We start from the raw sequence: 16864 nt of genomic DNA on the forward strand, positions 1-16864 counted from the left end.
TCTCTCTCTGTCTCTCTCTCTCTCCCTACCACACACAGTGTTCTTATGGCTGCATACAGTAAACATGCAAACCTCCCTTTTCCCCTTTTTATTATAGGCGTATTGACAGGCCTGCTACCCTTCAAAAACTATGCAGTAACCCTAACTGCTTGCACTTTGGCTGGCTGTACTGAGAGCTCACATGCACTGAACATCTCTACTCCACAAGAAGGTAAAGTAATTTCAAAGGTCTTGACTTCCACATTTCAGTTATGAATAATAAAATAGGAGAAGAGCTAAATGCTGCAAGGCCATTTGCTGGAAAACCCCAACCTAATTTGATGACAAAGTGCATTGCCAGGCCATAATTGCTCCATTTTTTGGGGGGGTGTGAAAATGAATCAAACTCCATACCCTTTAATGACATGCATCTTTAATAGCTGTAATGCAGATTAATGGGCTTTTTAATTGCTGTTACATTGTTCATGCAAGAGCCTTGTCATTAATATGAAGCATCTGAAAGATTAATGAAAGCTTCCTCATTTTACTATGGCTCAGAAGTAAATCTAGAGACAGTCTGACTAAAAAGAATTGATTGTACGGCACAGTATGAAATTGAGAATCAAACGGTTGATTTCCATGGTCTCTTTGAACTGCTAAACACCAGCACAGGCAACAATTATTTCAGTATGATGGAGCCTCCAAATGCCGGTTGAGGCATTATTAATCACTGCTCGGTTCCTTCTGACTGAAGTCTCACTTTTGTTGTACTTGGGACTTACAAACTGTTGGCATAAATTAATGTTTCAGAAAGCGTACGTTAAGAAGGCAGTGAGAAAGAGAAAATATTTTAGCACTCCAAAGTGAAAGCTTTGCTCAAGCATCAGAACGCATCACTTCAAGGGATAACAGCTCTCCAAACATTTGAAGCATTGTTGCTTTATATTTCTCTCTCCTGGATGAGGGGAATTACAAGTTGTTTCTACCATCTAGCTGTCAAGTTGCTGAAGAGATTGAAAAGCTTGATCCTCGGGGGAAGAGTCAGCCAACCTCTCTCCCTCAGTATCCATCTGTCCCCCTTCCTGACTCCCTCTTGTCCCCTTCCTTCTTTCAGGTCCTTTAGCAAGTACCCCTCACACAGATGATATGTAACAGAAAGACAATGGCCCCAAATGATGAAACCAGGAGAGGAGAGACGAGCCTGTGAAAACCTTTGTGTGGCCTCTTATTCTTTGTGCTTTGCACTTGACCCAACCAGAGCTTCCTTACCTGGACTACACCATCAGTGACCTATCATCACTGTTTTCTAAGGGTCCCCTCAGTCTAACCTACAGAGGAAAGCACTGTTTCTCTTCATGTGTCATTGCTTCTGTTGGGGCACTGGATGATCCTCTCCCCTTACAAATCCTTCCACCAGCGTCAATATGGGACAAGAGCCCTGTAGTTGTCCTTATTTTCTCTATACACACCACCTCCTCTGTCCAGGTTTTGCCTGGTACCCTTTCAACCTACTTCACAGCTATACCCTAGAGGGATTCCTACTGGTGCCGTTCACCATTCCCTCTTCGTTACTTAAGGAATTTCCTCTTCTAGCTTTTTCTTCAAGTTACTGCCAACGTACCAAACAATAGATGTATTTAGGGTCAATATTTTAAAACTTTTAGTTCCTATGATTCCAATTTATTGACCCTTACAGAAAATTAACAGAACCTTATTTTAAAAAAATGCAATGTTGTTTTCATATGTAATTACTGGATTCTGTACTTATGGTTATTTCTATAGGTACAGATAGGTGTATTTTTATGTCTATTATGAACTGCCCTCACCAGCATTACCCACCTTAGATCAAAAGCTCCTCAAGGGTAAGGACTCTATCTGTTTAATTTGCTTTAATAGGCACAGCCCCAAGTAGAGATTATGGGTTAATAATACTCTTGATGAAGTAACACAGGCATCAGTCAAGTGAACTAGTGTTATACTCCCCATCCATCACTGATGCAAATTCTCATAAATTCAGGACAGTTATTTAGTACTGTTCCTAAAGCAATTACTGACAAGCTGCCCACGAATCAAGAATATTTCCATGCGTGGGATTTCAGGTTTATTTCATGATTTATTGGTTTAGGTCTGAAAAGTTTGAATTAGAAAAGTAAACTAAAATTAGACTCTATAAATCTTTTTTTTTTCTTTTTCATAGCCCCACAGGAAGTTCAGCCACCAGTAGCCAAATCTCTTCCCAATTCTTTGTTACTCTCCTGGAATCCACCCAAAAAAGCAAATGGTATTATAACTCAGTACTCCTTATATATGGATGGGATGATAATCTATTCAGGCAGTGAAGAGAACTATACAGTCACAGGTAAGACTTCTATAGGTATCAGTAAATAGTTGTAGTCCATATTACTCTATGTGTATTTCAGATAACTATAGTCTGTAGTTGTCTGAAAGTGTGGTCTTTAAAACTGGGGTACTTATTTTGTCTCCTGTTATTTGGTTCTCTGGTGTGGTCCCTAATCACACTCACAATGCCCAGTTGAGTCAATGTCACTTCAGACAAATTCCATTGTCACATGGTTAGCTACTCTAAAATCCTCATGAATGTGAGATAACACTGAGACTCAGACGTGTGACTCAGTATCATCTGAATTTTGGGCCATTTGAGAAGAAACATGGTATATATGCCCAGATCATACTATGGTGTGATGACACTCGAGTAACATGAAATAAATTTCTGAAAACCTTGTAAAACACAAGAAGCCTATATTATGTCTTGTTGCCTGGTATCTGAACTGTGCTTATATTTGTGTAGTAATTATAGTGGTTATATATTGTATGGTATTTTATATACTATATGTGACTATCAAGTAAGACATCATGAATCAAACATTATTGATGAAAAAACTGAGGCCGAGAGATATTAAATTCTTCATGAAAGGTCACAACAAGTTAAAGTCAGAGGCAAGATTAATTATTTATGTATTAACTCCTTCACATTAATGCCAGGTACTAAGGTTGTAATCGGGAATCAGCCACACATTGTCCCTCATCTGTTGGTGCTTGTGTGTCTCCATGGGGACACATACAGGTGCAAGTATGAGGCATTTGTGGACAGGGCTATGACATTTACCTAGTTGCTTCATCAGGGTTTACATTTTTGTGTCTTCTCTAGACTGAGAAACTTCAGGAGACAAAAGCTTTCACTTTAATATTTTATTCCTCAAGGTGGGATAGAATTCTGTAAAACATGTTACATGAGGAAGATATTATTACCACCATGTTACAAATGAAGAAATTGAGGCATAGAAAGATTAAGTAACTTCTTTAAAGTCACACAGACTGAGTAGTATTATGATACCGATCCAAACATTCTGGCTCTGATGAAAAGAATGTGGTCTTTTTTTTTTATATATGAAATTTATTGTCAAATTGGTTTCCATACAACACCCAGTGCTCATTCCAACAGGTGCCCTCCTCAATACCCACCACCCACCCTCCCCTCCCTCCCACCCCCCATCAACCCTCAGTTTGTTCTCAGTTTTTAAGAGTCTCTTATGGTTTAGCTCTCTCCCTCCCTCTCTTTTTTTTTTCCTTCCCCTCCCCCATGGTCTTCTGTTAAGTTTCTCAGGATCCACATGAGAGTGAAAACATATGGTATCTGTCTTTCTCTCTGTATGACTTATTTCACTTAGCATAACACTCTCCAGTTCCATCCACGCACCCACACACTTCCAAAACTCAAACAGGAAGAAATAGAAAACTTGAACAGACCCATAGCCAGCGAAGAAATTGAATCAGTTATCAAAAATCTCCTGACAAATAAGAGTCCAGGACCAGATGGCTTCCCTGGGGAATTCTACCAGACGTTTAAAGCAGAGATAATACCTATCCTTCTCAAGCTATTCCAAAAAATAGAAAGGGATGGAATATTACTTGGCAATGAGAAAAAACGTGGTCTTAAAACAAGTTACTTCACTTTTGAGACTTAGTTTCTGGATCTATAAAATGGGAACAACTACAATTTTCAAGATTTTAAATAGAACTACACTATAAATAAAACACCTAACATATGCTTAGTGCTTAGAGAATAATATTATTTCCTGAAGAATGCAGAGTTCATGCTTTAAACTTCAGAAATAGATTACTATTGCCCTAGTAATGCCTGAAGGCATTATTTTAATTAAATATGATGGGCCACAGAAATTACTTCAAAAGAAATGAAAGCATATTATAGAATAAACCTTACACATTAATTAATAATTAATATGAAGCACTTCTGTAGGACCAAAATATATCATCATACATAAGAAAACACATCTTTTAGGCCCAATACAGACATTTCCTCTGAGAAACCTTCTCTGATATCTCAAGTATGAATTTTAATATGCCCCAGCTATGCTCACTGAATACCTATGTGCCCCCTCTTTTTTTGTTTGTTTGTATTGTCTTTGAATAAGGTTGTTTATTTACTTATCAGTTCGCCTTGCTAAGCCATAAGCATCATAAAAACATGTATGCTTAAGTGTCTTGTTCATTACTGCATCTCCAGGATTTATCGCAGAGTAGGTATAAATAGTGTTGAGTAAAGGAGTGAATGAAGTCAGGTGACTGCTGGGAACAAAAGAAGACAGTTGCGACACCTGAGTGGTTCAATTAGTTAAGTGTCTGACTCTTGATTTTGGCTCAGGTCATGATCTCTTGGTTCCATGAGACTGAGTCCTGCATTGGGTTCTGTGCTGAGAGCTCAGAGCCTGCGTGGGATTCTCTCCCCCTCACTCTCTACCCTTCCCCCCTCCCTCCCTCCCTGTCTCTCTCCCTCTCTCTCAAAATAAATGATAAACATTAAAAAAAGAATATAGCAAAGGGGAATTGGTGGGAGGGTATGAGTAGGGTGGGAAAGAAAAAAATGACAGAGAAAATTAAAAGAAAAAGGGTAGAAACCAGAGAAAAAGAAACTAAGATCCCTTCCATGTGTAGACATGAGTGCTAATCCAGTTCACAGGAAAGTTGTGTGGCTGATAGCAGGTCTCAAAACATAAGCCTTAAATTTTCCCCAAACGTGCAGAATGCCCTATGAGTTGACTCTATGCTCAGCCAGAAAAAGAGCAGAATGGGAAGACAGGAAGCCAGAATTCACACTGATGTCTAATACTACCTACAACTTGATACTAATTCCGTGCTTTGCTTGATTGAGTCATTGACAGACCCTGTGACTATGGTATCTGCAATGAAAAGTCTTGGCAAGTGTTACCCAAGTGGATAGCAGAATAGATGCCCCAAATGTAATATTTATGTAATGAAATGGTAATATCTTTAAAGTGCCCACAACCATCTTCTCTAGCTACCCAGGTAATAGATTCCTCAATGATTTTCACTGGTTGTGTAGGTTTTTAAAGATTAAATCTCAGGTAGTATTTTTGTTTTCTCTAGCCTTCTTGGCTTCTCACAAGCAACTGTATTTCCTGTTGTTCTCATCCCCAAGTGGCTAGAGATAGGAGACACATTGGGACTGCAACACGAAGGAGAGGAACGAAGCCAAGAGCATTATGATGGGGTTCAAAGTGTTGCACGATTGTTCTGACGTTATAGCCAGTAAAACTGAAGCCTGGAGAAGTTAAGAAATTCTGGTCCATACTGGAGGAACCACTTCAAACCTGGATCTGTCTGGCCCCAAAGTCCATGCTTTTAACCTTTATATATTCTACTATCAAATTATTATATATTATCTTATCTTTACATGAATCAATATTATATATTATCCATTCACATAATATGTAAATATTTTATATAAACATACAAATTATCAACATATTAACATAAACATATTGTGTAAACATGTAAATATTTACACAATATGTGAAAGCTACATAATATGTAAACATGATATATTTACATAAATACATGTTACAAATGATTGCACATTATTTTATTTTCCCTCACAACAACACTGACAGGGAGACCAAAGCCTGATTACAAACCCCAGAGCACCCGTATTATTCTTTTTTGGGCTGCCACAACAAAATACCACAGACTGGGTGGCTTAAACAACAGAAATTTATTTCTCACAGTTCTGGAGACTAGAAGTCCACGATCAAGGTGTTGGCAGGTTTGGGCTCTCTTGAGGCCTCTCTCCTTGGCTTGCAGACAGCTGCCTTCTCACCATGTCCTCACAAGGTCTTTCTTCTGTGTGCACAGCCCCCTTGTCTCTTCCTCTTCTGATACGGTCACCAGTCCAGTTGGATTAGGGTTCCATCCTTATGATCTCATTTAACCTTCATCACCTCTTTAAAAGTCCCATCTCCAAATATAGTCACATTGGGAGTTAGGGCCTCAAAGTATGAATTTTGGGGGAGGCAATTCAGTCTGTAACAGCACCCTAAAGTGAGTGCTTTTTCTTCTATTGGCGTAGGCTGAATGCCAACTTTTGTACGGATTCTCAAATTGTGTGAGGATTGAATAAAATGGCCTTTAAGATCCCTTTCAATTCTAAGATTTTATGTCTGTAATGTGCACTAATTTCGGGTCATTTATGTCTTCAACGTCCACCTGTCTACTAGGAATCACAGAGAAGGCAGAATGAGAAAGGGAATCTGTCTGTCCAAATGGCTACAGCAGTTTCTTCTATCAGCCCTCCTCAGGTAGTGAGAGTTTAGAATGGATCTCCTTAGTGCTGAAATGTTGATTTGTAAGAAGAGAAATTGAAGGTGCAGTCTAATGGACAAGAGAAATAATTTTTTAAATGATAATGCGCTATATGCTTATTGAAGGTAATTTAAAACATACAGATGTCTAACACCTGATCATCCCACTCTACAGATAGAAAGTCAATATATGATGTCATTCCTTCTAGTATTTTACTCATTTTAACAAAATTGATCTATAATGTATAATTTCGAATCCTTGCATATTTCCTTATTATGACTAAATCCCACTTTATGAAGAGTTTTTCTGAAAATATTTTGAAATATTTTAATGCTAACATCCTATCCCATATAAATGCACATTAATGCATTTAACCACTTGAAAGTGATCAAGTTTCTAATTTATCTCTCTTTTAAATATGTTGTGACAAATATTATTGTATGCAATCCCTGTTTCTTAGATTCCCAAAAGGGGAACACCTGTCCAAGGTAGTAAACCTTTACAAAACATTTGATACACATTTTCATACTTTTTCCCAGAAAAGTTCGTCAGAAGTGCATGTTATGTTCTTAAATCTTTGATAATTTTGCAGGTGAAAAATATTATTCTTGTTTGTGTGTTGAACAACTAGTTATAGTGCATACTTTTTGCATGTTTATTAGAGATGTATATTTTACTTTGATTCAGCTGATCACAGTCTTCATGAGTAAAAATTTAATACGTGAGGAATAATTTTGAAACTTCCTCAAGATCTGTGTTTTATACCCCCTTTCCCCTGGTTGTAATCATCTGCACTGTTTAAAATTCCTTGTCTTTTACTTTATCAAAAACTTCCTTAATACCTTGACCTAATGTCCCTCTTAAATATTCAAAGTGTCAAACTTTTCTTTTTTCCTCACTCTTACTCCATTTATTTGTAGCTTCTTTTTAAGTCCCCGCATAGAACCAACATTCTTCTGTTATGTGTAGCAAATGGATCTTGCCACCATGGCGGGTACAGGTAAAAGTAAATGCATTTCAATTCAGAAGCCACTTAGCATCTAGGTGGTTTGAATTTTTTTCTTCTTTCTCTTAAATATGAAGCATTAAAAGTCAAAGGCATTGCTGCACCTTGAGTTAGTACAAAATATATTTAAAAATGCATACAGTTCAAATTTTTTGCCTTGCATAGGCCATAAGCTAGTAGTATGGTGGGTCAGTTGTGACACTGAAAAATGAATCCAGTTAGAGAACCTCCCGAAGGCTGTTGATGTTTGCTATAATAAATAGCACACACTTTAAGTCAAACTTTTTCATTCTGTATTCAAAGGTAATGGATTTTTCGTAACCATAGTAACCTTGGTGTATTTCTGGATAAATACATGAGGTATATACATTCTAGTTTTATTTTTGAATATAAACTACCACATTATGTGTTACTAATAATATGAAAAATAGGATGTAGGTTAGTATAATGACAGCTTAAACTAGTATGCATTTTTCTTCTGCAAAAAATAAATATTTATCAAAAGTATAGGTTCAATTAATTTTTCCCCCAGTTTTGTGGTATTCTGGTGGTGCCATTTATCTTTTTTTGCAAGATCTCCATTAATCTCTTATTTCTGTCCCATAACAGATTTTTAAGAATTTCGAGGTAAAAACAATTGTGCTTTAAAGCTTATGATTAAAAACATTATTGAAGGATTGAAGGGCCTACACTGATATCACCCACAGAGCTATTGTGAGCCACTTAAGATGTGTATATACAGTATGTTCATAAAGAGGTAAAAAAAAAAAAAAAAGAAAGAAACCTTTTGTGAGACTGTTCAACATACCAGGATTGTTTCAAAGTTCAGGCTAGATAGCATCCTGATTGATGATGACTATCCAAACTGTAGCCAACCAGATCATTCTCATTTTAAATGAGCACCCTACCAGAAACTGGCAATCTTTAAGAAGTTTGTGAGATGTTTCAGAGAATCTTACAAAGTTTTCAGAAACAAGGATACCAAGATGGTGGTAACTGGGAGAACTAAACTACAGGAGGTTTATGTGAGCTGTGCTAACTGGTAAAGAAAGAATAGTGATTCCCCGGACAATTCTTTTTTTTACTATATAAATTGTTGTTGGTTAACTCATCCAGGCCACTGCTGGTTATAACTACTAGAACTCCAAAGGAGTAAAGGTCAGTAGGGACTCTATAGTATAGACATAGATATATCTGACATCAAACCATAAAACATGTATGTCTTCAAGTGTATCATCTAATACATCTATAGTAGTCTTATGATTGAGTAAATGTGGCTGATTTCCTGTACCAGAGAAGGCATCTCCCCACTTGCTTCATCAGGACCTGGGCTTTATCACTAATGCTAAGGCAGTGAAGAAGCAAGGATAATAGCAGTGTAAGAAGTGTGTGTGTGTGTGATGGGGGGTGGAGGGGGGGGCGGGAGACAGGGAGAGAGAGAGAGACAGAGAGAGAGAAGGAAAGGAAAGAGGAAAAGCGGATGTATAACTGGTAAAGTTACACAGGCAGTAAGTATTTATATTTTTAACCAACTAAAAGTGCAAAAGCTATTTTTTTGGTCTCATTTGCCAAGGTCAAAAAGAACCATGTATAAACAGCAAAATAGAAATGTTCATCTTGAATCTTCCAAACACTTAAGTCTGATGATGAAAAATTTATTGAGGTAGAAGCTGTATTGCTTATGGCACAATAAAAAGCGTTTAAAGGTTAGCTACTTCTAACCAAGCGTTATAAGGAACCTTATCAATTCTCTACAAATTTGAGCTAAATTATATTCATTCACACTGATGGTTTACAAAAGATCCTTTGTTAGCAAAATAAAGCTTCACTTTAACCTTGATGTTTTCTTTAATTTTGAATTTTTGTATACCACAAATGTGGTGCATATAAATCAGTCCTTTTACAGAAGTAATATTTTTGGGGGGATACAATTAACATGCTTGTGTTCTAATCCATAAAGCTGAGTATTAATATAAGACGGAGCATATGAGGGTTTTCAGGTAAGGCAATGATCTCATCTATGAGTCATGGTGCCTCTCTCTCTATTACAAACTAAAGTCATATTTTGTCCCTTTTTTATATCACAGACATATAGTATTAAATTATAAAAAGTCTAAGAAACCTTGAGGATACAAGGAAAAAAGCCTGAATTAAGGAAAAAAGCTAGATCACTAACTCCGTGATCAAAGACTCTAGGAAAGTTGCTCAAGGTTTGGCCACATACCAGACCTTTGGGTCAATGAACAGTGGATATTTTACTCTCAAAGAGCCATTTTCGCTTAGTAACAAAAGGTCAAGTGAAATCAAATAACTTGTCCAGAATGTTGAAATATCAGTTGTGGTTAATTGTCAACAGTACAACCAAAGTGTCATTTTTACTTTAAGATACTTCTATAGTGCATGAGTATGTGAAGAAAGTAAACATGTTTAAATTTATATTTTAAGACCTGTACCCAAATATTACCTGTAATCTGTTAACCTAGTTGATGAATATTATGTTTTTAAATGATAGGAAAGCACTTTATACTTGAAGGGATTTCAGAAGGATTGAGGGAAATAGCATCCAGAGTTATAGAGTTCAGTCGTACCTCCCCACTATGTACCACCATCAAAATGTCACACAATGTATTTGATGATCTACCTCAATTCCCACATTTTCCTTTGATTCACAGAACCTTTCATATAACTTTCCTACAAATTTGTCACTTAAATATATTCTATCTTGTGACAAAAACTTATTTAAAGGGGATACATCTTGATCCAAAACGAAAATGTAGGTTCATTAGGTATAGTCATCATGTCATTATTTATTTTCCTAATCTCTAGTCTTCTATGATACATAGAAATAAGGACCCAATTGGCATTTAACAAACTCTTATTGAATTGAATTGAAATGAACTGGATTAAATTGAAGAAACACGGAGAATCAGTAAACTAATATTTTAAAGTAAATGACAACAAACACCGATGCATAATTCAGAAGTAATTAATATGCTAAATGTGGTAAACAGTTTTAATGAGGTAGGCTGTTCCTGAAGCTTCTTAAAAATTTTCATTTAATTATCCAAGATGTAGCTTTTTTCTTTCTTTTTTTTTTCTTTCTTCTTTTTTTTTTTTTTTGGTGAAACCAGTTGTATAAGTTTGCTAGGGCTGCCATAACAAAGTGTCACGGAGTGGATTCAACAACACTCCGTGTTGTTCCGTGTCTCATTGTCTCACTGTTCTAGAGGCTAGAAGTCCCAGATCAATATGTTGCCCGTGTCAGTTCCTTTTGAGGCCATGGGGACAATGTGTTCTGTGCCTCTTTCCTGGTTTCTGGTGGTTTGCTGGCAATCATTGGAGCTCGTTGACTTGTAGATGCTTCGTCCTGATCTCTGCCTTCATCTTCACACGGTGTTCTCCTTGTGTGCTGCCTGTGCCAAATGTCCCCTTTTTATAGAGACACAAGTCGTATTGTTTTAGGGCCCACCCTAATGACATCATTTTTATTGATTTATTTTTTTAAGTTTATTTTTTTATGTTGAGAGAGACAGAGACAGCAAGAGTGGAGGAGGGGCAGAGAGAGAGAATCTCAACATAGAGTCCAATGTGGGTCTCAAAACTACAAAGGTGAGAGATCACGACCTGAGCCAAAACTAAGAGTCAGATGCTTAACTGACTGAGCCACCCAGGGCACCCCAATCATTTTAACTCATTATAACTAGCTACAGTGGTCCTATTTCTGAATAAGGTCACGTTCTGAGGTACTGGGGGCTAAAATTTCAACATATGAATGGGGGGGCACAATTCGACCTATAACTATGTATTTGATTCACTGATTAATAACATTCTAAGATTTCCTTCAAATACCTAAAAAATATCGGAGAAGATAAAGCATCTAAACAAAATCAGTTTAAAAATTGATATATCCCATGACAATAATAAAAATTATTTAGAAAAGAGACAATCACATCTGTCTGGAATGGCTCATTCATTCAATGGATATTATTGGGTATCTATGATATAGACACTCAATACTTTTCTAAGCATTGATGATCCAGTGGAAAACACAAGGTGCAAAAGGTCTGCCCTCATGGAACTTATATTTCAGTTGGAGGTGTTTAGAGAAGGTTATATTTCTTATATCTTCTTGAAATAAATGAAAACTGAGCCTCTCCTGAGGATAACAATTTCTTCTTCAGTCATTTGAAGTGAATATAAATCATCTTTTGATGTCTGTGTAATTCAGAAATTATGAGGTGCCTTGGTGACTCAGTCAGTTAAGCCTCTGACTTTGGCTCTGGTCATGATCTCATGGTTTCTGAGTTCGAGCCCTGCATCAGGTTCTCTGCTGTCAGTACAGAGCCTGCTTTGGATCCTATGTCCCCTTCTCTCCCTGCCCCTTCCCTGTCGATCTCTCTCTCTCACCTTCTCTTCTCTCAAAAATAAACATTAAAAAAATTAAAAAAAAAAAAAGAAATCAAGAGGATAGGGTCAGGATTCTGTGATTCTCTTCTAGCATACATCATTGCAGATGATTACTTTTTCACTCTTTTTTAGTACATACTTAGTCCTATAAGACTCTTGCTCTTTGACTAAAAGAAGTTCTTTTCTCTGTTTTACTCATTTTTGCTAACATCCTACTTCTTTTCCCCGATTTGATAAAGGCTTGAGCACCTATATTTACCCCATTCTTCTTCCTTTACCCCAGGTCTGACAGTATCCTGTGTTGTTTCATCTGTCATAGGAACAATCCATTAGACAGCTCTGCCTGTCATATATCTTATCTTCTCATCTATAGGAAACGCAATTGTACTATTAGGTTACTTGCCCTCATTTCAGTATCCTGGACCTTGCCATCACTTAGAAATGTTCCATGTCTAATATATTAGGTTCAAATATGCCACTATCCGGGACACCTGGGTGGCTCAGTTGGGTGAGTGTCCGACTTCAGCTCAGGTCATGATCTCACCGTTTGTGAGTTTGAGCCCCGCATCAGGCTCTGTGCTGACAGCTCAGAGCCTGGGGCCTACTTTGAATTCTGTGTCTCCCCCTCTCTCCGTCCCTCCCTCACTTGCTGTCTCTGTATCTCTCAAAAATAAATAAACATTAAAAATTAAAAAAAAATCTTCAAATATGCCACTATCCAACAACACCCATTTTCCATCTTTTTCACTTATTTACTCATACTAAAAATATTTGTGTTCTTCTTTGAAACTTTCAGTTTCTGAATCTCTCCTACTCTCCCCATCTGTTAGATTCTGTCTTTCCTTGCATTCTAAGGTAGCTCCGTAATAACTGGAAATATTTTCTTTTCATTTTTTTTAACTTTCTCACACTGTTATTATTGCAACATATTCAAGTGGAAACCCACCAAATCTCGATCAATCTCATTGTGTTCCTTACACCTAAACCTGGGGATCCTGAGCTCTGCTGAAGAAAATTTGATAAGCATCCAGATTGGTGCTATTCTAATATCCAATGTTTTCCAATCTCCAGTAGGCTTCTAAATGCTTGCTCTTGATCTCTGTTTCCCCAGTGTGCTTTGTCCCACATTCTCGATTACTTGTTCTTTAGTCATTGGCCACAGTTCTTTAAACCCTGGCCTCCCTGAATCTAGCAGATGACTCTCCTTTCTACCTCAAACTGAAGCTCTTAAATGGGATTCCTCTGCTTGCTGTCACAGAACCTATTAGCTTTTCTACATCAGGATCAATATTTCCCTTATTCCCCTAGGAAACAAAGATTATCAATATTCCCCTTCTTCCCCATTCTCCTGCAGAGGGTTAATCCCCCTCTGGATCATCTTCTCCTTCCTTGGTGAGCACTTCTATATCAACTAGCCTGACTTTTCCTTATCTCCCTTCCTGTACTAACTCTCTCCATCAGCATATCTTTTACATGTGGGAGAAGAAAAAAGACAAACATGGAGAAAACATGTTCTGGTTCTAAGTTCCTTCTCCCACTCATGCCCCCAACCTTCCCTTTCTTACCTCCACAGTCATAGTCCTTACTTCTACTAGCCTACTTTCTTTGCCTCCTTACCTTCTGTGCATTTACAGGAGCCTCCCTTTAAAAATACCACAAATTAGGTCCTAAAACAACAGAAATTTATGCTCTCATAGTCTCCACTGGAAGTCCTAAATCGAGCTGTCACCATGGCTATGCTTCTCTGAAAACTCTATGGGGGTATTCTTCCTGGCCTAGTCCAGCTTTACATGGTTACTGGAAGTCTGGAGCATTCCTTGGCTTTCAGCTGTGTCACTCCTCTCTGCCGCTGTTGTTATGTGCTGTTTTTCCTGGGTTGATTTCTCCCACCCTGTAAGAATACCAGTCTCATTAGACTTAGAGTCCACCCTAATTCAGAATGACCTCATATTAATTTGAGCATATCTATAAAAACCCTATTTCCGAATAAAGTCACATTCACAGATAATGGGATTAGGATTTGAACATAATTTTGGGGGACAAAATTCTACCGACTACCTCTTCATAGGCTTCATAAATTGTTGACCACTCAATTGAAACTATTCTCACCAAAGTTGTCAAAGTTCTTATGGTCCCCAGTTCAGAGACCATGTGAAAGTACTATAGTTCATGACACCTTGACAGATTGTTGATCATATTTCTTCATCACAGAGGTTCTTCTATTAGTGTCTGGGACACTCCACTGTCTCAATTTTCCTGTAGCTACTCAAGCTCTCATTTGTCTTCTCTTCTTCCCTCCACCCACAAATGTTGGTTTGTGTCAAGGTTCTCTTTGGAACACTCCACACAATGTCCCTGTGATGATTCAATCCTTATCTTCAGTTCAGACATTTTTCCCTAAGCTATGAACATTTTCTTTTCTTTTTTTTTTTTTTTAATTTTTTTTTTTAATGTTTATTTATTTTTGAGACAGAGAGAGACAGAGCATGAACGGGGGAGGGGCAGAGAGAGAGGGAGACACAGAATCGGAAACAGGCTCCAGGCTCTGAGCCATCAGCCCAGAGCCTGACGCGGGGCTCGAACTCACGGACCGCGAGATCGTGACCTGGCTGAAGTCGGACGCTTAACCGACTGCGCCACCCAGGCGCCCCAGCTATGAACATTTTCTAACTGCATATTGGACACTCCTGCTTCATGCATTTTGCTCCAAGTCCCCAAAACTGAATTCATTATATCTGCTACCTCCCATAAAATATGTTCTTTTTCCCGACTTTCTCATCTCAGAACAGTAATACTATTCACCCCTTTGCCAGAAATAAAAACCTGGATTAATCTTTCACTTTTTCCTTTTCATTCCTCATATCCAATCTTAAAATAAAATTCAAACTCCTTATGTTGGCCTACAACATACCTACTTTCTTAGCCATATGTCATTTTCCTACTCTCATTTATTTCTACAGTGCTGTGCTGGTTTCCTTTCTGTTTCTGCTTGGGTTTTGGTTTGTTGTTTGTTGTTTTGTTTTGTGGTCAAAATACAAGAATCCTTTGTCTAGACCTTTGAACTTGCTATTTTTTTTTTGATGGAATTCATCCCTACTTACATGATTAGATCATTCTTCTCTCTGAAATCTCAGTTTGTAGAAAGCCTTCTGTATATTAGGGCAGTTAGGACAATCTGGATGATGTAAACACACTCAGACGCGCGCGCACACACACACACACACACACACACACACACAAGTTTCTGTTAGTAAGCCCCGTGGAAATTTATTTGTTGCTCAGCTAACAGCCCTATGCAGGTTAAGAGTTCAATCAGCAAACCTTCCTTTCTCTACACAGTCATTCAGGGTCCCATGCAGTCGCAGGGTCTGCTATCTCTTGCACGACTCCAAAGGTTGCTCTGGAGTTCTCTCCATTGCTGCGGTAGGTAAGGGAAGAGAATGAAGGATAATAAGATTTTTATGGGCCAGGCCTGGGAATGACCTGTGGTACTTCTGCCCAATTCCAGTGGCCATGACTCAGTCTCATGGCTGCTCATGCTGCCAGGGAGCTTCAGTAGGGAACTTAAGACAACACCCGCTCACCAGCTCACAGTCCTGTAAGTCAGAAGTTTGCATAGTTTGGCTGGGTCACTAACTGGGGTCACCCTAGGCCAAAATGAAGAAATTGGGCAGTTCAAGTTCTCCTCTGAGACTCTGGGAAAGAATTCACCTCAGAGCTCATTCAGGTTGTCGGGAGAATTTGATTCCTTGCGGTGCTGGTGCTGACATTTCTGTCTCCCAGCTGGCTGTCAGCCAGAGACTGCTCGACTTTTAGAGCCTCTCACATTGCTCCCTCCATCTCAGTAGCAGAATGTCTCTCTCATCAAGTCCCCTTCATGCGTTGAATCTCTCTGACTTCTTCCACTACCAACTGATGAAACTCTGCTTTTAAAGGGTTCATAGTTAGACTGGGCACACCACAGTCAGCTCTTTTTTCCCATATAAGGTAAGGTAATCATGGGAATATCTCATTCTATTCACATGTTCCACCCACACTCAAAAGGGAGGAACTTGTGCAGGGTTGAAGGCAGAATCACTCAGGTGCTAAGCTATGGTTTCCTGGTAAAACAGAAATAGCAGTACCTACTTCGGAAGCTTAGTGGGAGAATTAAATGTGATAATGCATGTAAAAATGGTTAGTCTGGTGCTCACAACTCTTTCATAACATAGTAAATGATCAACAAACGTGCTATTCATTGTAGAAATGATAAAATTGTTGTGACATCATAATAAAGATTCTTAATGCAAAGGATCTCCTTCAGACATGTCAACAAACTATATATTTCATTTAGAAAATACTTGTCAGGCATCTACTATGTACAAGGTTGTAAGTTACCTATTTCCAGTTCAATTGCTTAGACAGAAATTGACACAATTAAATGTAATGAATGCTCTCAAGTCTGTGGTAAGTTCTGTGATAGATGTGAGAGCAAAGAAAGAGGTAATCAGGAGGATGAAGTGTCCCAAAGGAAATGAATTTTTGCAGGCAGTAGAGTAGAGTTTCAGAACTGAGATACAGGCAAGCCTGAGGACCAGAGCAGAATAGTCAATGGCACAGAGCTGTCAATGTGCATTTCATGAAAATTAAATAGGGCCTAGCTTATTATGACTGAACACCCTGGGTAGCTGGTCAAGAGTACTGAAAGGCAAGGTGAGGGTCAAATCATCAAAGGTGCTATAGGTATGTTGAGATGTTTGAACTTTGTTCTGAGGAAAGGGAGAACCATTGAAGGACTGAAGGATTTACAGTAGTGATAAAGCATGAGTGTTTTGGAAAATAAATTATTAAAGT

General features: G+C 38.1%; 1 protein-coding gene across 3 annotated transcripts in view; it reads left to right on the plus strand.

Moving 5' to 3' along the window:
• USH2A (usherin) overlaps window positions 1-16864 on the plus strand; it is a 734839-nt gene that overhangs the window by 337844 nt on the left and 380131 nt on the right. For all 3 annotated transcript variants that reach the window (XM_025927811.2, XM_086694483.1, XM_086694484.1), the window contains exons 31-32: window positions 98-211; window positions 2177-2338. In XM_025927811.2, coding sequence (XP_025783596.2) covers window positions 98-211; window positions 2177-2338 — 276 coding nt within the window. The remainder of the gene's footprint in view (window positions 1-97; window positions 212-2176; window positions 2339-16864) is intronic.

This window comes from Puma concolor, chromosome E4 (genome assembly GCF_028749965.1).
Source record: "Puma concolor isolate L17-30 chromosome E4, mPumCon1.1.hap2, whole genome shotgun sequence".
Lineage (NCBI taxonomy): Eukaryota > Metazoa > Chordata > Mammalia > Carnivora > Felidae > Puma > Puma concolor.